The sequence below is a fragment of the Ornithorhynchus anatinus genome, chromosome 1 (genome assembly GCF_004115215.2).
Source record: "Ornithorhynchus anatinus isolate Pmale09 chromosome 1, mOrnAna1.pri.v4, whole genome shotgun sequence".
NCBI classification, from domain to species: domain Eukaryota; kingdom Metazoa; phylum Chordata; class Mammalia; order Monotremata; family Ornithorhynchidae; genus Ornithorhynchus; species Ornithorhynchus anatinus.
The window spans coordinates 186,346,624-186,365,307 of NC_041728.1; the positions used below are offsets into that span (position 1 = coordinate 186,346,624).

General features: G+C 63.1%; 1 protein-coding gene across 3 annotated transcripts in view; it reads left to right on the forward strand.

Annotated features, from left to right (window-relative positions):
* GOLGB1 (golgin B1) overlaps positions 1–18,366 on the forward strand; it is a 34,341-nt gene extending 15,975 nt beyond the window's left edge. For all 3 annotated transcript variants that reach the window (XM_029048888.2, XM_029049142.2, XM_029049062.2), the window contains exons 9-21: positions 1,027–1,142; positions 2,656–2,773; positions 4,655–4,728; positions 5,502–10,231; positions 10,827–12,264; positions 13,199–13,377; positions 13,607–13,760; positions 13,859–13,975; positions 14,084–14,242; positions 15,538–15,635; positions 16,664–16,777; positions 17,270–17,381; positions 17,600–18,366. In XM_029048888.2, the coding sequence (XP_028904721.1) occupies positions 1,027–1,142; positions 2,656–2,773; positions 4,655–4,728; positions 5,502–10,231; positions 10,827–12,264; positions 13,199–13,377; positions 13,607–13,760; positions 13,859–13,975; positions 14,084–14,242; positions 15,538–15,635; positions 16,664–16,777; positions 17,270–17,381; positions 17,600–17,734 (7,544 nt within the window). In that variant the 3' untranslated portion in view covers positions 17,735–18,366. The remainder of the gene's footprint in view (positions 1–1,026; positions 1,143–2,655; positions 2,774–4,654; positions 4,729–5,501; positions 10,232–10,826; positions 12,265–13,198; positions 13,378–13,606; positions 13,761–13,858; positions 13,976–14,083; positions 14,243–15,537; positions 15,636–16,663; positions 16,778–17,269; positions 17,382–17,599) is intronic.
* Positions 18,367–18,684: the final 318 nt, after the last annotated feature.

The following is an 18,684-nucleotide window of genomic DNA, read 5'->3' on the forward strand; positions in this document are numbered from 1 at the left end:
GTAGGGTAGATAAACGGGGGAGACAGCGATCCAGACCCAGGAGTGAGTGGTCCACAGAGAGGTGAGAGCGAGGAGAGAAGGGAACACCCCCGGTCAGAGCCCGAGAGACAGAGGAGCAGCCGGCGAATGAGACTGAACGGGAGTGGTCAGAGAACAGGGAGGAGGGAGAAGCAGGACAGTGCTGGGTCAGCAAAACCAAGGCCCGAGAGCACTTGGAGAAGGAAGGGGTGACGTCGGAAAGCACTGTCACAAGACGGGAAGGGGTCGAGAGCCAGACCAGACCTCAGAGGGCCACGGGAAGAGTTGATGGTGAAGGCTGCATTCTGGGAGTTGCGCTAGACTACAGGGCAGGTAGTGGGTGGTGTGTAGGGGCAGGCCAGTGCTTAGTACAGAGTCGTGCATGTGGTAAGTGCTCAGTAAATACCATTGACGGATTGGAAGGTCAGTGCCGAGGCCCAGGTACGTGTGTGTTTGGTCTCCCGAGCCTGCACCACTGTCCTCCTGGAGCTGTTGATTCTATTTCCTCATTTGTTTTCTGTTCATCTTCCCACATTCCAGGGACTGGGAGCCCTGGGTTGGGGACAGGGATGCCCCAGCTTTACCTACACCAGCACTTAGCACAATAACATGATTCTTATTATTATCATTGCTAATAATAATAATTTGGGTTTGCCCATCTCCGCTATTAGCTTATAAACCCCTTGAGGACAAGGACCGGGTCTTTTACGTATATTGCGGCCTTCGTGTTAGGGTAGGGCTCTGCAAACGGTGTGTGCCCCGTCCAGCATCCTGCCACAGCAAGTACCCAGAGCGGCATCCCGTACGCTGTGGGTGACTGGTCCAGTATCCTGCATACAACAGACGTCCAGTACAACATCCCGCACAAAGCGGGTGCCCCGTACAGTGTGCTGTACGGAGCGGGCCCCCAGTACTGAGCCGTACCCACAGCAGGCACCCGGCACGACATCTCGAATGTAACACTGGCTTTTCCATTCCCCTGACGGACGGCCTGACTGACTCCCCTAGATGAGCTGCAATCTGAATCCCGCGATTCCGGTCGGCCCCAGCTGGAGCCCGCGCCGCAGACGTCGGAAACGGCTCCCGGGACCTCTGGCGGAGAGGAGGAGGGCCTGGCTCTGAAGGTAGAGTGGGGGGTAGCTTGCCCGTCGTCTGCGGGGTTGGGGGTGGGCCCTCCTGCCCCGGCCTCACTTGCTCCCTCGGGCTCCGGGTAGACAGTCAGCCCTGCCCACTTCCCTACAGAGCCCCCTCCCTCTTCCATCACCTCCCCTTCCCCCACCCCGAGTGCCCCGGTTTTCGTTCGGCCCTCTGCCTGGCCTCCGGGCAACCTCTGTGCCTCCCATCGCTGTTGGGCTTTGGCCCTGGCACGGTTAATGAAACCCTATTGCCCTCTAGGACTGGCCCTTGGGCTAGGTGGCCCACAGGCTGGGTGACCTATCAGTGGAGTGTCCCTGGGGCAGAGAGGCTCACGAGCGGAGTGGGGTGGCTCTTGGGCGGTCGAATTCATTCATTCGGTCGTATTTATGGAGCGCTTACTGTGTGCAGAGCACTGTACTAAGCACTTGGAAAGTACATTTCAGCATCGAATAGAGACGATGGCTACCCAACAACAGGCTCGGCCTCGAAATTGATTCTATTTAGTTGCCATTGTTTTTACGAGATGTTCTTCCCCTTGACTCTATTTATTGCCATTGTTCTTGTCTGTCTATCTCCCCCGATTAGACTGTAAGCCCGTCAAACGGCAGGGACTGTCTCTATCTGTTGCCGACTTGTTCATTCCAAGCGCTTAGTATGGTGCTCTGCACATAGTAAGCGCTAAATAAATACTATTGAATGAATGAATGAATGAAATTCCAGAATTCCAGCCAGAGCCGATACTTTGGAAGAATCAATAACTGACGATTCTGGGTTAGCTGTGCTGGGGGCCTTTGGTCCTTCCCTCCACCACCTCCAGGCAGGTGGACTCCAGTCTAGATGGACCGATGGACTGTTGCACAGATGGAGGGAAAGTTGACTGGTTCTAAAAGAAAATGTTTTTGAGCAGGTGTCAAAAGAGAAAAAGTGTTGCCTAGTGGATAGAACAGAGAGACCTAAATTCTAATCCCAGCTCTGCCATGTGTCTGCTATGTGACCTTGGGCAAGTCACTTCACTTCTGTGTGCTTCAGTTACCGCATCTGTAAAGTGGAGTTTAATAGTGTGAGGAAGCAGCGTGGCTCAGTGGAAAGAGCACGGGCTTGGGAGTCAGAGGTCATGGGTTTGAATCCCGGATCTGCCACTTGGCAGCTGTGTGACTGTGGGCAAATCACTTAACTTCTCTGTGCCTCAGTTACCTCATCTGTAAAATGGGGATGAAAACTGTGAGCCTCACGTGGGACAATCGGATTACCCTCTATCCCAGCGCTTAGAACAGTGTTCTGCACATAGTAAGCACTTAAATACCAACATTATTATTATTAACATGGACTGTGTCCAACCAGATTATCTTGTAACAACCCTAGTGCTTAGTACAATGCCTGGCACAAAGTAAGCACTCAGCAAATACCTTATATGAAAAAAACCCACCTGGTGATCCGGTTGGGAGAATTCCCAGCTGAGTTATGGTGACCGGTGTCTGATTGGCCATCTTCCACCCCCAGCTGGCCACAGAGGAACCCGGAATCTCCTTGGAGAAGAGAGAGGAGGAGCCGGAGGCCGACGAGGGAACCGTGGCCTCGGGTTTGGTGTCGGACTTGGGAGAGCTTCAGTCTGAGAATGGTACGGTTGGATGGGGTGAGGTGGGGATGAGATCAGGTTTTCCTCCAGGGTTGGGTGAGGCAGGTCTTGCCTGGCCACCATCTGATCCCAGCCCGATCCCTGCCCAGTCCTCCTCTGATTGTCTTCGGTCCTCTACCTGGTTCTAGTCCCCCGATTCCATGCCTGGTCCCCCTCTGGTCATCCTCTGGCCCCACCTGGTCCCAATCTGTTCCCTGCCCGGCCCCCCTCTGATCCCCACGTGGTCTCAGTCTCATCTCTCCCCATTCCCCCACTGGGCCCCATATGATCCCCATCTCGTTCCCATCTGATCCCTTGCCCAGTCCTCCTGGTCTTCCTCTGATCCCCACCTGGTTCCCCTGGCCGGTCCACCTCCAATCCCCCTCTGAATCCCAGCCGGCCTCCTCCAGTCCCCCTTCTCTCCCTGCCTGGTCCCCCACCTATTCTCCTCTGACCCCCATCTGATTCTCATCTGGTCCCCTTCTGATCCCCACCGGGTGTCGGCCTGATCCCCCTCAGATCCCTGTCCGGTCTCTGGCCTGTCCCATTCTGCTTCCCCTCTGATTCCCTCCCGGATCCCGACCCAGTCCTTGCCTACACCCCTCTCGATCCCATCCTGGTCCCCACCTGATCCGCCCCCCCATCCCTGTCCAGGAGTGTGGCCTAGGGTTTCAGTGTCTTTCCTGGGGGTGGTGAGGAAAGACTCTTGTTCGGGGAGGGTATCTGGACAGCCATTGCCCCAGAGGGGGGTGGGGTCCACAGCCTTAAGGGGCCAGTGGCCTGGTTCAGCCCCTTGCCCTCTCAGAACCCCTTTCTGCTCGTTCACCCCAGTTCATCTCAGCCCATATCCTCAGAAATGCCTCCACTCGGCTCCTCCCTTCCCGCTTTGCCATTGGGCCCAGGGCCCCGTCCTCAGCCCCATCTTTTCCCCGGCTGTGCCAGGCTGGGGCTGTGGATCCCGCCCTCACGGCTGCTCCTGCCAGGTCTCTGACCACCCGACCCCCGGATGCCGTGGCCCTGGAACTCCTAAAGCCAATCTCCAGTGGCTCATTCTGGGTCCGTGCTGAAGTAGCCACCAATTGGCCGGGCAGTTGGCCATCTGTGGCCCCTCTATCCTTCTGTTCCAGACCATCTGAGAGGGGAGGTCCTCGCCCTACCCCTGGCAGGACATCAAACCTCACAAACCGGGGCAAAAGTCAGGAAAATGGAAGTCTGTGTGCGTCTGTGGGTGCCTGTGTGTGCATGTGTATGTGCTTGTGGTTGAATGTGTATGAGCGCCCACTTGGGCGGGCATGTAGGTGATGTGGTAAGTAGACACCTGCAGTCTGGGCACGCACAGCTCTGACCGTGGACTGTGTGGCTGGGGAGGGGGTCGGGAGCCCACCATCTGCAGAGAAACTCCCTTAGGAAGAGGTCTCTATTGTCTGATAAACACCCCAGTCCCCATCACTACAGTGGTAGTGCTGAGCGCTGGACCTCGCGGGCGAGGGGTTGACTGGTCTGGGCTGGCCCTCCCCGGCTCCTGAGAACCGATTAGTTGGATTTTTTTTTATTTCAACCAACCGTGTTTATTGAGTGTTTACTGTGTTCAGCGCACTGTAGTAAGCACTTGACGTGAGAATGTGGGGAAGGCCCAGGCTTGGGGTCGATGCGCTGGTGTGTGGCGATGCCGTGTGCCCGTTGGAGGGCGGGTAGGGAAGGTGCTCCCGCTTGCGTCGCTCTCTGCCCGGTGCTCGGCCCGGGACCTCGACCTTACATGTGGGTGGCCCCCGGTCCATAGCCCCGCCGGCTCAGTGGCGCCTCCCTGGCCACTGTGGGCCCGGGGCCCTGCGGGACCTGGTGGCTCCCTGCTATTCTGATGAATCCCTGGGTGGCATCTTTCAGAGAGGCTGCGGGCCCACGTTGCTCTCCTGGAGAGTCAGCTCGGAGCCAGGGCGGCACCGGGAGAGCTGAGCCAGGTAAGCGGGCGGTCGAGAGGGAGGGAGGGCAGGTAGACGGACTGGCAGGCAGGAGGCCGGGTCCCGAAGTAAACACCTTTAAATAGCCCCAGGGGTGGAGGCCTCGATCTGGGAATTCCTCTAATCCCATGACTGTCAGCACCAATCCTCTTCCCCGGGCTCCGCTTAGGGGTTTAGATGAGGCAGCTGCTCAGAGAGTGTGGAGCGGTCTGTCCTCAGGGCACCGCGGATGCCGTGCCCAATCTGCCCCGTCCTGTGACCTTGGCCTTGTGACCCTTTAGCTCCTCCTCGGGGCTCTCTGCGCCGCCCCCAGCAGCCAGCCCACGTCCCTGGAGCTCGTTCCTCTGGGCCACCCACTTATCCGGTCCCCACCCCCCTCCTACCCCCGAGCGCTGAAATGCCCATCAGTGAGGTGGCAGAGCCGGGACCGCCCCCGACGGGACCCCAGGGGAGGCATGGAGAGGAGGTTGCTCAAGGGCCCCGGAGCATGTGCTGGCTCCTGAGTGTTCTGAGACCAGGGGCCCATTCTAAGCTGGGGTGGCCCAGGGCCTACCTGGGTGGGGGTGGGGAAAGACCACATGACCCGGTCTTTACAGAATCGCTGCTGGGGGCCAGGCTGGGGTCTCCTGCTGGGTAGGAAGTAGCTCCCCCAGAGACTCCCCGGGGCCACAATGAAGGAGGCCCCGCCTCACGCCTCCATCTCACCCCTTCCACCCGGCACCCCCAAACCACGGGGTCATCCCGGTTCAGGCTGTGCATTGTTGTGGCTGCAGGTCAGCGGGCCCGCCGAGGAGAGTGGCCGCAGCAGCTGCCTGGACGGCGACCCCTCCCGGGAGCAGCAGGCCCTGGACGTCTTGCTGTCAGAGATGAAGGAAGCCCAGGAGGAGATCGCGTTCCTGAGGGGGCAGCTCACGGGCCCAGCCCGGCTCGGCCCCGCGCTGGAGGGAGAGGGGTCGAGCATCGGGGAAGAGAGCGGCCCTCCAGGCTCCCCCGATGAAGGGTGGGAAAGCACGGTCCCACGGATAGGGCCGAGTCCCCCCGGAGAGGAGACGTGGGCCCCGTCCGACAGTGCTGCCCTGGCCGATGCCGCCTCCGCTCCCATTGCCACTGACCTGTCCTTTGATGCCCTCCCGGCCGATTGCACGTCTGCGGCCTCCACCACCGCCGGCCCATCCGGCGACTCCACCCCGGCCGGCTCCGCCGCCGTGTTCGACCCCACCACCCCATCCGATGACAACGCCCCGTACGACGCCACCGCCCCCCGGCCAGCCAGCCCAGCCCAGCACGAGGAGCTGGAGAGACTGGGCCGGGAGATCCTGGCGCTGCAGGCGAGCCTACGGCAAGCCGGGGAGGAGTACGAGGCGAACTTGGCGGCCAAGGAGTCGGTCATCCGCCAGCTGGAGCGGCGGGCCGAGGAGTGCCAGAGAGACGCCGAGCTCTGTCGAGGGGCCCTGCGGGCCACTTCTGACGAGAGAGACCGGCTCCGCTCTCGGCTCGAGGATCTGGGTGTGGCCGAGGCACTTGGGGCTCGGTTTAGGAGACCGGAGGAAACCCTCTCTTTGACAGACAGGCACGGGGTCTCGGACGGCCACGGAGGGGTGGTGGCAGAGACGGAGCGGCTGCGGGCGGCCCCCACCGACGGGAAGGAGCCCCTCGAACGGCAACCGGTCACCCCAGGAGACGGGTCCGGGGGAGAGTCCCTGCTGCGAGCCGGTTCCACCACTCATCAGCCCGAGGACCCTGGTGGCGAGGGCCCGGAGGAGGAGCGAGACCACCTGCTGGCGACCGAGAGGGGCACCGCTGACCCCCAGGCCGGGGCTGCCGTGGAGGAGCCGGGTGGGCGGGATGGAGCCCCAGGGTTAGGAGGGAGCCAGGAGCCCAAGCTGCAAGAAAGGGTCTGGAGCCTGGAGCAGGAGAAGGAACAGCTGCAGCAGGAGCTGCAGGAAAAGGCCCGGAGCTTGGAGCAGGAGGAGCAGCTGCAGAAGGAGCTGCAGGAAAGGGCCCAGAGCCTGGAGCAAGAGAAGGAGCAGCTGCAGAAGGAGCTGCAGGAGAGGGCCCGGTCCCTGGAGCAGGAGAAGGAGCAGCTGCAGAAGGAGCTGCAGGAGGCCGTGGCCGCCCGCAAGGGGACCCTGAAGAAGGCCCGAGAGCAGGCCCGACTCCACCGGGAGCAACTGAGGCAGCACCAGGAGCGCGCCGACCTCTGGCGGGAGCAGCTGGACGAGCAGAGTCGGGAGAACAGGTCCCTCCGGGACCAGCTCCGGCAGCTCCGGGCCCGGGGGACACAGTTGGCAGAGAGTGGATCCCCGCCCAGGCCAGGGGACGCCCCGGAGGACACCCTAGAGGACGCTTCAGGAGACACGGCAGAGAAAAACTCAGAGGAGGTTGAGAGCTCACTCGCTGTCACCCAGGCCCCAGACGGGCATGGAGGCCCGGGAGCGGACTGTGCCCCACAGCGAGGAGACAGTCCAACAGGCCTGGTCCGGGCCCAGCTCGAGGAGCCACAGTTGGGGTCTGGAGCCTCCTGGGGGAGCCATGCCCCTGTGGCAGATGGGGCACTTCAGCCCATGGAGGGGGAGGCCCTGGACCGGACCACTGGCCTTGGGCCGGAACTGGCAAGCAGCCGGCCGGAGGCGGCCAGATTGGAGCAGCTCATGGAGGAGCTCCAAACCCAGCTGAGCCAGCGGGAGGAGGACGTGGCCTCGCTGACAGAGGCCCTGGCTCACGCGTGTGCCGAGTCACGGGACCAGAAGGATCTGGTGGCGGCCCTGAGCGCCCGGTTGGAAGCACAGGCCCTGGAGCACGTGGACCAGACCCAGCGGCTCCGGGATGAGCTGGGCGCGGAGGCCGAGGCCAGGGCCCAGCTGATACCACTGCAGAGGAAGCTCCAGGCCGCGCTGGTGTCCAGGAAGGAGGCCTTGAAGGAGAGCCGGGGCCTCCGCGAGGAGCTGGCAGAGGCCAGGGAGCAGGCGGCGGGCCTGGGCGCTGCTCTGGCCGAGGCGGAGGGTCGGGCTTCGGCCGGCGGGCGCGAGAGGGATGGGCTGGTGGCTCAGCTGGAGACCCTCCAGGCAGACTACGAGAGGCTGGTGGCTGAAGCGGACCGCTCCCGGGAGGAGAGTCGGAGCCTGGGCGGCTCCTGCGACAGCCTGAAGCTGGCACTGGAGGGCCTGGCACAGGACAAGGAGTCATTGGAGCGGGAGCTGGGCGCCCTGCGTGACGCCCGGGAGGCTGAGGGCGCCGGGTGGCGGGAGCGGCAGGCGGAGCTGCAGCGCGAGTACGAGACCCTGTTGCGCTCCTACGAGAACGTGGGCGGAGAGGCGGAGCGTGTCCAGCGCCTGCTGGAAGCTGCGCGGCGGGAGAAGCGGGACCTGCTCGCCCGACTGAGAGGTGCCGAGGCTGAGACCGGGGATGCGGAGAAGCGGCTGCGGGAGACCGAGCAGGAGATGGAGGGCCTCAGGGACAAGATGAGGAGGTTTGCTAAGTCCAAGCAGCAAAAGATCCTGGAGCTTGAAGAGGAGAACGAGCGGCTGAAAGCCGAAGGGTACGCAGTTCGATGGGATGCCCAGAAGGACACCCGTGAAGGAGCCGGGGGAGACGCCCACGGGGATGCTGATGGGGATGCCCATGAGGATGCCCACGAGGACGTCCAGGAAGACGCTGGTGGAGATGCCCACAAAGATGCCTGTGAGGATGCCCAAAAGGATGCTGGTGGGGATGCCTACGGGGATGCTGGCAGAGATGCCCCCAAGGGTGCTCATGAGGACCCCCAGGGAGATGCCCACCTGGACCCTCGTGAGGATGCCAATGGGGACTCCCTCCTGCCTGCCCCCCTGGGCCCAGAAGAGGACCTGGAGAGCATCCGGTCTCAGCACCAGGCTCTGCGCGAGGAGTGTGAGGCGCTCAGGGCGGAGAAGGAATCGCTCGGCCTCGAGGTCCAGGACTTACAGCAGCGGCTCGAAGCCACCGGATCCGGGCAGAGCGGGAGCCTCGAGGCCGACGGCGAGCGGGAGGGTGGGGATGGGGCGCAGCCGGCCGCAGCCCCGCCGGCCCCGAGCAACCAGGCGGCGGAGGCCGGACCGGCGAGCGCGGAAGCCCATGGCGGGCCCTCCACCCAGCACGTGGCCCGGCTCGTGGAGGGGGTCCCCGACCCAGAAAGGGAAGAGAAAGACGAGGAGGAAGAGGAGCTGCACAGTCTGCGGGAACGGCTGCAGGTGTCGGAGGCCCGGAGGGAGGCGCTGGAGAGCCTGCTGACGGCCCGGGCCGGTGAGCTGGAGACATTACAGGCCTCGGTCTCGGCTTTGGGCCACCACAGCCAACAGGCCCGGGAGGAGCTGGCGCACGCGGTGCAACGGCACAAGAAGTTGGAGGAGGAGAAGGACGATCTGGAAGAGCGACTCATGAATCAGCTGGCAGAACTGAACGGCAGCATCGGCGATTATCAGCAGGCGGCCTCCGACACGCAGGCTGCCAACCAGCGCCTGGAGGCGGAAATCCGGACCCTCCAGAGCCGCATAAGGGAGCTGGAGGAGCAGCAGGGGCCAGAGGCCGGGGACGTTGCCAGGGAGGAGGCTGAGGGGCGGGGCACTCAGCCTGGGGCCCAGCCCACGGTCCAGTCCGCAACCCAGCCCGTCATCCAGCCTGCGGTCCAGCCCGTGGTCCGGTCCGCAGCCCAACCTGAGGCCCAGCCCGCAGTCCTGGCCACGGCCCAACCCGTGGCCCATTCCGCGGCCCGTCCCGAAGCGGGTGGCAAATCCCTAACTAAGGAGCTGCAGGAGCTGCTGAAAGAGAAGCAGCAGGAAGTAAAGCAGCTGCGCCGAGATTGCATCCGCTACCAGGAGAAGATCAGCGGCCTGGAGAGGACCATCAAGGCTCTGGAGTTCGTCCAGAGCGAGGCCCAGAAGGAGGTCCAGGGAGCCAGGGCCAGCGTGGCCGGGGCCGAGGAAGCCCGCCAACGGGCCCGGGCCGAGCTGGCCGCCTGCAGGACTCTGCTGGATGACACGCAGAGCGAGGCCGCGCGGGTCCTGGCGGACAGCCTCCGGACCCAGGAGGCGCTGCGAGCCGGCCGCGAGCTGGCAGAGAGGCAGCTGAAGAGCAGGGATGAGGACCTGGAGAGGAGGCTGGGGCAGGCAGAGATTGAGCATGGGAGGGAGCGGCGGAACCTGCAGGAGCAGCTGGCCGCCCAGCAGCGAGAGAAGGTCCGTGCGGAAGAGGCTGCGGCAGAGGCCCGCGCCGCCCTGGGCGAGCAAGAGCAGGAGGCTCAGAGGTTGCAGGACAGCCTGAACGGCACCCTGGCCCAGCTGGCCGCCCTGGCCCGCAGCATGGCCTCCCTCCAGGATGACCGCGACCGTGTGCTGGACGAGTCCAAGCGTTGGGAGGACAGGTTTGGCGCTGCCCTGCAGGCAAAGGAGGATGAGCTCCGTGCGGCCGAGGGGCGCTGTGGCGATTTGAGGGACCGGCTGAGGCAGGAATCCGTACGCACCGAGGAGCTGCAGATCGACCTGGCCAGGTAACCGCGCCCCGGACGTCCGGTGGCTAGTGGCCGCTTCCAGCCAGCCGGTCGGCATTCGTCCCCCGATCCCTATCCTCAGTTGGGCAGTCAGCCGATCGATCAGTGGGGCTTAATAAGTGCTTACTGGGTGCCGAGCACTGTCCCGTGCACTTGGGAGAGTCCAGTAGTCAGAAGACACAGTCCCTGCCCTTGAGAAGTTAGGCTATTGTGTGCAGAGCACTACCAGGCACTGGAGAGGGTTCAGTAGAGTTTGTGGACACGATCTCTGCCCTCAGAGAGCTTAAGGAGATAGGGTTGGTTGAGGAGAGTGGAGACAGCAGGCTAGGGAACAGCAAAAATGGAGAGGTCAGGTGGGACTGGGCTGGGGAAAACAGCAAAAGTGGAGCGGTCAGGTGGGACTGGGCTGGGGAAGCTCAGGTAGGTGACAGAGAGGAGCTCGTGTTTGACTTGGAGGGAGTCGGGGACCCAGCGGCGGGTGTGGAGGAGAGGAGAGACATGGGCCCAGTGACGCTTTGGGAAGATGGTCCGTGGCCACCCCTGCCCCCGGGGCCCACGCATGGCAGGGGGTAACGTGGCCACCCGGTCGTTGCAGACTGCAGCATGACCAGGGGGAGCGGGAGTCGGCATTGCGAGCTGAGCTGCAGCAGCTCCAGGAGGCTCAGGAAGACCTGCGAGAAGAGAAGCGGGGACTCCGAGCCCGGCTGGAGGAGAGCGATCGGCTTGCCCGGGACTCTCGGGAGGAGGTGGACGGCCTGCGGTCGCAGGCGGAGGCCCTGAGGACGCGCGTGGCCGAGCTGGAGCACACCCTGGCCCGTGGGGAGGAGGCCAGGGCGGCGGCAGAGGACAGAGCCCGTCAGCAGGCCGCTGAGATCCAGAGCGGCCAGTTCCGCCTGGAGCAGCTGGAGGCCGACCTGCGGGCCTCCGCCGGCCTGGCCAGCCGGCTGCAAGAAGAGATCGGTTCAAAGGAGCAGAAGCTGGTCGGCGCACTGGCCGCCAGGGAGGAGGCCGTGGTCGCGGCCTGCTCTGACCTGCAACAGAGGCACAGTCAGGCCCTGGGAGAGCTGGAGAGCCGGCTGGCCCGGAAGGAAGAGGAGCGGGCGGCCGCGGAGGCCGAAGGGAAAGCGGCGGCCGGCCGGGTGGCTGAGCTCGAGGCCCAGGTGGCCGCCCTGCGGGAGGAGGGCCGGCAGCGCCAGGCCCGGCTGGACTCCTTCCCCGGAGCCATGGCCTCACTGCAGGATGACCGCGAGCGGCTGCTCAGTGACTACCGGCAGCTGGAGGGGCGTCACCTATCAGCCATTCTGGAAAAGGATCGCCTCATCCAGGAGGCCGCGGCCGAGAGCAACGCTCTTCGGGAGCAACTGCGTGGAGCCCGGGGCCGACTGGACGACCTGCACTCTCACGGTGCCAAGCTGGAGGCTGAACTGGCCCGGTACCGACGGGCGGAGCCGGGGCCGACGGACGGGGCCGGGCCCGAGGCAGGGGAGGAGGGCGAGGTCCAGCGTCTGGGTGCCGCCCTGGCCCTCTCGCGCAGGACGGTGGCCGAGCTGCAGGAGGAGCTGTCCCGGGCCCGGGAGGAGGTGGCCCGAGGGGCGGCCGTGGCAGAGGCCCGCCTCTCGGAGGAGCTGAAGCACCTCCACCACGACGCGGGCATCATGCGCAACGAAACGGAGACAGCTGAGGAGCGGGTGGCTGAGCTGGCCCGGGACCTGGTGGCTGTGGAGCAGAAGCTGCTGACCGTGAACGACGAGAACCAGGCCCTCCGGGCTCAGGTCCAGGCCTTCGGGAAGGCCATGAGCTCCCTGCAGGACAGCCGCGACCAGGCCCACGAGGCGCTGCGGGCGCTGAGGCGAGAGCGGTCCCTGCCGCAGGGGGACGGGGACGTCTCAAGTTCTACTGCCAAGGCGGCGGGAGTCCCGGGGGGCAGCGTTGGCCGGACCTCACCTCCTCCCCGCGGGGCCGGGGCCGGCGAGGCTGAGGTCCGCAGCCTGAAGAGAGCGATGGCTTCCCTGCAGAACGACCGAGACCGGCTGGTGAGTGTGGGGTGGCGGAGGTGGGGGATGGGGCTGGGGTGGGAGTGGGGGCGGGACCTTGGGGGCTGGAGACGTCTGCCGCCCATCTGCAGAGTGAGTGGATGGATGGACAGAGGTCCATCCCCTGGGCCCGGTCTGCACTCCCGATCTGGCATGGGGCCGCAGCGTGGGAACCGCCGGTGGCTGCGAGGGTGGCCCCCCGGGCTTTGCAAGGACCCATCCGTGAAGGGGGTGGAGCGGGTTCTGTGGTCTGGCTGGGAGGGGTGGGGTGGGGAGCCGGTCCCAGCCCAGGTAGGACCTCAAGCCGCTGGGGTCCGGTTTCTGAGCTTTCTCCGATCCACTGGGTTCCCAGTAGCTGCCTTTCCCCGAGTCGCCAGCCGCAGCCGACGGCCTCAAGCAGACTCTTCAGCCTCCTCGTACCCCTCCCCAGCCCCTCCACACCCCTCCTTGATCCTCCTCACCTTCTCCGTGGTCCTCCTTTGCTCCTCTCCAGTGCGTTCACAGCCTTTCATTCATTCAGTAGTATTTATTGAGCGCTTACTGTGTGCAGAGCACTGTACTAAGTGCTTGGAAAGTACAGTTCAGTAATAGAGAGAGAGACAGTCCCTACCCTTATCCCCTCCCACCCACACTGCCCCACCATATCCCTTCTCTGACCCCAACCCCCCTTCCTACCCCCCGTCCACCTTTTCCCACCCCCTTCCTACCCTCTCCCTGACCCGCTGTCACCTCCTCCCTGGGCTCCCCCTTCTCTGCTTGGAGCTGGAGAGTCGGGGTGCTGGCGATTGGAGAGCCTAGGGTGGTACCTCCAGCTCCGGAGCCGCCGCCCGACGGACCACCCCTAGGCCCGGGCCGAGCTCAGCGGGCGCAGGGTGGGTGAGGGGTCCGAGGGGTCCGAGGGCCAGCCTTCACGGCCCCCTTCCGGTGGCCGCAGCTGCAAGAACTGAAGAACCTGCAACAGCAGCACCTGCGGGTGAGCGAGGAGGCTGGCGAGCTGCCCCCGTTGAAGGCTCAGCTGCGGGAGTGCCGGGAGGAGGCCGACCGGCACCGGGCCCTCTGGGAGAAGCTCCAGGAGCAGAGCGTCACCTGGCAGGAGGAGCTCCACCAGCTCAGGTGAGGCGGATGCCACCTTCTACCCTCTGCCCCTGGCTGCTCACCCTATCCTACCCTCCCGGGGCCCGGGATCCGGAGTGGTGCTTAGGGCGTTCAGGGTGTCGCGGGCTACTAGCCCGGTCAACGGGAGCCTACTAGAACCGAATTCCTGGGGTCCCCCCAGGTCCTTCGGGAGGAAGAGGAGGAGGGAGAGGGAGAAGAAGGCATTGTGACCCCCATGTGGTTCCAGGCTGGAGAAGAGCGAGCGGGAGATCCAGGACAGGACGGAGAAGCAGCAGCAGCAGCTCTCAGCACTGTCGGACCTGGAGCGGCGGCGGCAAGCGAGCCCCACGCAGACCCCCTGCAGCCCACCCACCGCCACCCAGGAGTGGGGCCGATGCCAGGTGCGGCCGGCGGCCAGGCCTGGGAGGGGTGACGGGGCGGCAGGGGTCAGGCAGGGACGCCCGGTGGGACGACTTGGCCCCCAACCTTCTTCCGGCAGGGGCCCGTGGAGGCGGCAGAAGCGGAGGTGGAGGTGGGACGGCTTCGGGCCCAACTCGGAGACAGCTTGGAGGGGCTGCATCAGAAGGAGCTGAGAATCCAGCAGTTGAACTGCAAGGTGGGCTTCCCTCACTGCCCCCCGCCTCCCTGACCCCCATCCCGGGCCTGTGCCCTCTGCCATTCTCCTTGGGGTGAGCCGTCCTCACGGACTCTTGCCCCGTTCCAGCTCACCCAGCTCTTCGAGGAGAAAAGCTCCCTGTCTGCCCAGCTGCGGGGCCACAGCCAGAGCCTTCGCGAGAGCCACCAGCGCTACAGCGGCCTCCTGAACCACTGCACCGCCCTGGAGGAGCGGCTGCGGGAGCTGCAGCCCCAGGGCAAGGGCCCGGTGAGGCCGGGGACCGAGACTGGCTGGCCGGTGGGGCCTTAGGGTTGGGAACTGGGGGACTGGAGGAGTGGGGAGGGGGGTGGGGACCAGTGACTCTTGGTAACGCTGGCACCCAGGCAGCCAGGCAGTCAGTCAGTCGTGTTCATTGAGTGCTCACTGAGTGTAATAAACACTTGGGAGAGTATCAAGGAACAGAGTTGGTAGACACGTTCCCTGCCCACACTGAGCTTACGATCTAGAACGGGGAGAAGGACACTAATCTAAATAAATAGATTACTGATACGGACATTCACTGATGGAGGAGTGAATGAAGAGTGCAAATTGTAGTGCAAGGGTGATGCAGACAGGAGTGGGAGAAGAGGACATGAGGGCTTAGTCAGGGAAGGCCTCTGGGAGGAGATGTGCTTTTAATAAGGTTTTGAAAGCGGAGAAAGCAGTGGTCTGTCGGATATGAATAATAATGTATTTGTTAAGCGCTTACTATGTGCCAAGCACTGTTGTAAGGGCTGGGGTAGAGCTAAGGTAATCAGGTTGTCCCACATGGGGCTCACAGTCTTCATCTCCATTTTACAGATGAGATGATTGAGGCACGGAAAAGTTAAGTGACTTGCCCAAAGTCACACAGCAGACAGGTGGCAGAGTCGGGATTAGGACTCACGACCTCTGACTCCAAAGCCCGTGCTCTCTCCACTAAACCACGCTGCTTCTAAGAAGCGGGAGGGTGTACCAGGCCCGAGGCAAGGTGCAGGCAAGGGATTGGTGGTGAGGTAGATGAGATCGAGGTACAGTGAGTAGGTTGGCAGCCAGCCAGTCAGCAGTGCAATGTGTTGTTGAGGCCCAGAGGCCAGGACTAACCACGAGTGGGGTGGAAGGACAGGAGCGGGACAGAAAGAAGACTAGAACGGGTTGAAGTAATGGACCAGAGAAGGGACAGAGGGAGAAAATGGTGGCAAGGTTGGGGCCGGCAACCTGGGGAGTCCGAAGGGTAGATGAAGAGGGAAGGATAGTGTGGTGGAGAGGAGAGTGAGAGTTGGGGTGGGGGGCTCTGATTGGAAGAGATGGGTGTTGAGTGCTGGCAGACAACAGTCAGTCAGGCTGTTGCATAGGTGGATGGGTGGTGAGGCAGGCAGTCGGGAGGGTGATCAGGTTGGGTAGGTGGCAGTCGGGAGGATGGGCGTTGAGGTGGGTGGGCGGGCAGTCAGGAGGGTGGACAGCCGGTTCCCAGAATGCCCACGGAGCCTCCAGTGCCCATCCCCGTCCCTCCCGGACTCCCCAAACCGCTGGCTCTGTTGCAGGAGCTGCTGTCCACAGATGCCGCCCCGGGAGCTCCCCAGGAGCGGGACGCGGACCCCGGAGAGGGCGACCCAGCCGAGCTGCGGGAGCTGCAGCTGAGGTAGCAGAGGTGGATCCTGGCTTCTCCGGGGACTCCCCTTCATCCCGGGGGTACCTCCCTGATCCCAGGACCCCCTCCAAACCCCGGGACCTTCCCGATCTTGGGGAGTGGAGAGGTGTGGGGAAAGGGTTAGGGTTAGGGAAATTCACTTGGATCTCTGTGGAGTATGCTCAGTGGGTCTGAGTGGGTTCCCCGAGGTGGAGGTTGGAGGTGGGGGTCGAAGCGGGGAATCAGGGCTTAGGGGGTGTCTGAGAAGGGATTCACTGGGGCTTGGGTCGGGGGTGTTTTGGGGCTTGGGGGTGTGAAGCAGGGGCTTATGGGGCTCGTGGTGGTTGGAGCAGGGGCTTTGGGCGGTTGGCGTGGGCATTTGTTGGGGATTGATGGATTGGAGCAGTGGATTCATTCATTCATTCAATCAGATTTATTGAACGCTTACTATGTGCAGAGCACTGTACTAAGCGCTTGGAAAATACAATTCAGCAACAAATAGAGAAAATCCCTACCCAACGGGCTCACAGTCTAGAAGGGGAGAGACAGACAACAAAACAAGAGGACAGGCATCAATAGCATCAATATAAATAAATAGAATTATAGATATATACACACCATTAACAAAATAATTAGAATAATAAATATGTACATATATATGCAAGTACTGTGGGGCGGGGAGATGGGTAGAGCAGAGGGAGGGAATAGGGGTGATGGGGAGGGGAGGAGGAGCATAGGAAAAAGGGGGCTCAGTCTGGGAAGGCCTCCTGGAGGAGATGAGATCCAAGTGGGGGTTCAGGGAGTTGTGGAAGTTCAGGGAATCTGAGTGGGGACTCTGGGGGCTCATGGGATTTTTGAGCGGGGGCTCGGGGGAGTCAGAGTGGGGGCTCTGGGGACTCTTGGGTGTTGGGAGTGGGTGCTTGGGGGAATCTGAGTGGGGGCTCAGAGGAGTCATGGTGGTGTGTGGGAGTGCTCAGAGGGCTCGGGGTGTCAGAGCGGGGGTGGGGGCGGGCCTCGAGTTTGCCTGCGTCGCTCTGCAGGTTTTCTGAGGCTCAGCAGGAGCAGAACCTCCTGAAGAAGCTGTTGGCAGAGGAACGGGACCAGCGGCTGGTGGCTGAGGATGCTCTTTCCGAAGCCCAGGAGCGCATTCGGAGGTGAGACCGGGCTCGAGCGTAGATGGATGGATGGATTGACACATGGGGCGGGATGGGGTGGGGACTCGGGCGTGGCTGGTGGTCACGAGTGAGGAGCAGTTGGCCACGGGGAGCTCTTGGACTCTAGAAACTCCACAACATCTCTGCTGGCATTCTCCCTGAACCCCCTCCCCTCCGCCCCCCGACAGCTTCCCCTGCTGGCGTCTCCTCGCTCTGGTGCTCAACCCCCTCCTCCCCCCCACCAAATTCCCCTGCCATCAAGTTGTACTTTCCTAGTGCTTAGTACAGTGGTCTGCACACAGTAAGCACTCAATAAACACGATTGAATGATTGAATGAATGAGTGTGGCCGCAGGTGCTTGGTCGTCCCAAGAGTCCCTCAGGCCCTCACTGACCCATGCACAGCCACGTGCCCCAGGGCCCCTGGGCCCCTGTGTGATGTTTTTCCCTACCAGCTGGCCTGGGTCTCCAACAGATTGTGCTTCTTTGACAGGTGGGAGCTGGGGGAGCTGGGGGAGCAGAATTCGGGGCGATCTCTCCTCGACGCCTGTGGCCCCCACGAACAGGCCTTGCTAATAGAACCCACGGCCTCCTCCCTCCGCAGGGTAAGTGTGCTCGGGGTTTGATGTGGTATGGGTGGGTCAGGCCCAGTCCCAGTTCCAAGACCCCGAGGTTCCTCTTTGGTGAAGCGTTAGGACCAGAGAACCTGCACCACGGCCAGAAGTGGGCGGTGTCCATCATCTCGGGGCTGCACTTGAAGGGGCGGGGGTGGGGCGGGGGCAGCGCCGGGGTGGGGCTCTGAGCGGGATCTCTGTCCCGTCAGGTGCGGAGCAGCGTCGGATGGAGGCGGGCCCTGCGTTCCCTCTGCTATTCCCGGACCCGCGGGCCCCTGCTGGCCGCCGCCTACCTGCTCACCGTGCACGTCGTCCTCCTGCTCTGCCTCACTGGCCACCTGTGAGCCCGGTCTACCCTGACTCCCGGAGCACCACTCCTGCTCACCGGGAGCTTCGGCGTCCCTGCATGGAGCACTCCAGCCCAGGGCCCCATCCCCCATCCCCACCGTCAAGGCAGGGTGGGGCGGAGTGGGGCAGGCCCCCGGCCTGGGGAAGAGAAGGTTGGAGAAGTTGAGGGGAGCAGGGGCTTCCCACTTGAGCTGGTTTTTGCCCACTAGGTCTCCCACCTCAGCTCAGCTTCCCATCCGCCCCAGGGCCCCGTTCCCCTACCTCCCTGGCAATGACCACAGGCTCTCTTCTCCCTTCGGAGTCATCTCCATTCCCGCCGGGGATCAGAATCTAAGACCTGCCATGGAGCTGACCGGCGGGCCCGGCGGGAGCAGTAGGAGACAAATTCAGGGACGAGAGTCGGGGAGAGGTCGGACCCCTGAGCTGGACGTTATGGTTATACCTGCTGGTGCCCTTCCTCTGCCCTGACCCCAGGTCCAGGGAGAGGGACGGCAGGTTGGCCTGAGGGCCTGGAGCCCTGGGGGGTCGGGAGCCCTGGGGGCCGGGAGCCCTGGGGGCTGGAAGTCCTGGTCCCTTACCTAGTGCCAACCAGGAGTAGCCAAGAAAACAATAAAGTCACTTTTCAGCAGCCAGGTGCACTGTCATGGTGGGGTCAGGGGTGGGGCCATAAACGGATCAAGGGTGGGGTTGGGTAAGAGGGCCCAGTCAAGGGGAATCAACTGTGCTGAGAGGGAGTCATAATCATTGTGGTATTTGTTAGACACTTACTGTGCACTAAATGTTGGGGCGGATTGAGGCTAATCAGATTGTGTGGGAGCGGGCTTGTCGCTCGCAGTCCCCAGTCATCCGTTTTACCGGCGAACTGTGAGGAAGCAGGGCAGGACCCCAGCATTCTGTGTTCCTCCAGCACTTTGGTATTTGGGTGTGCCCCTCACCACTCCCACTC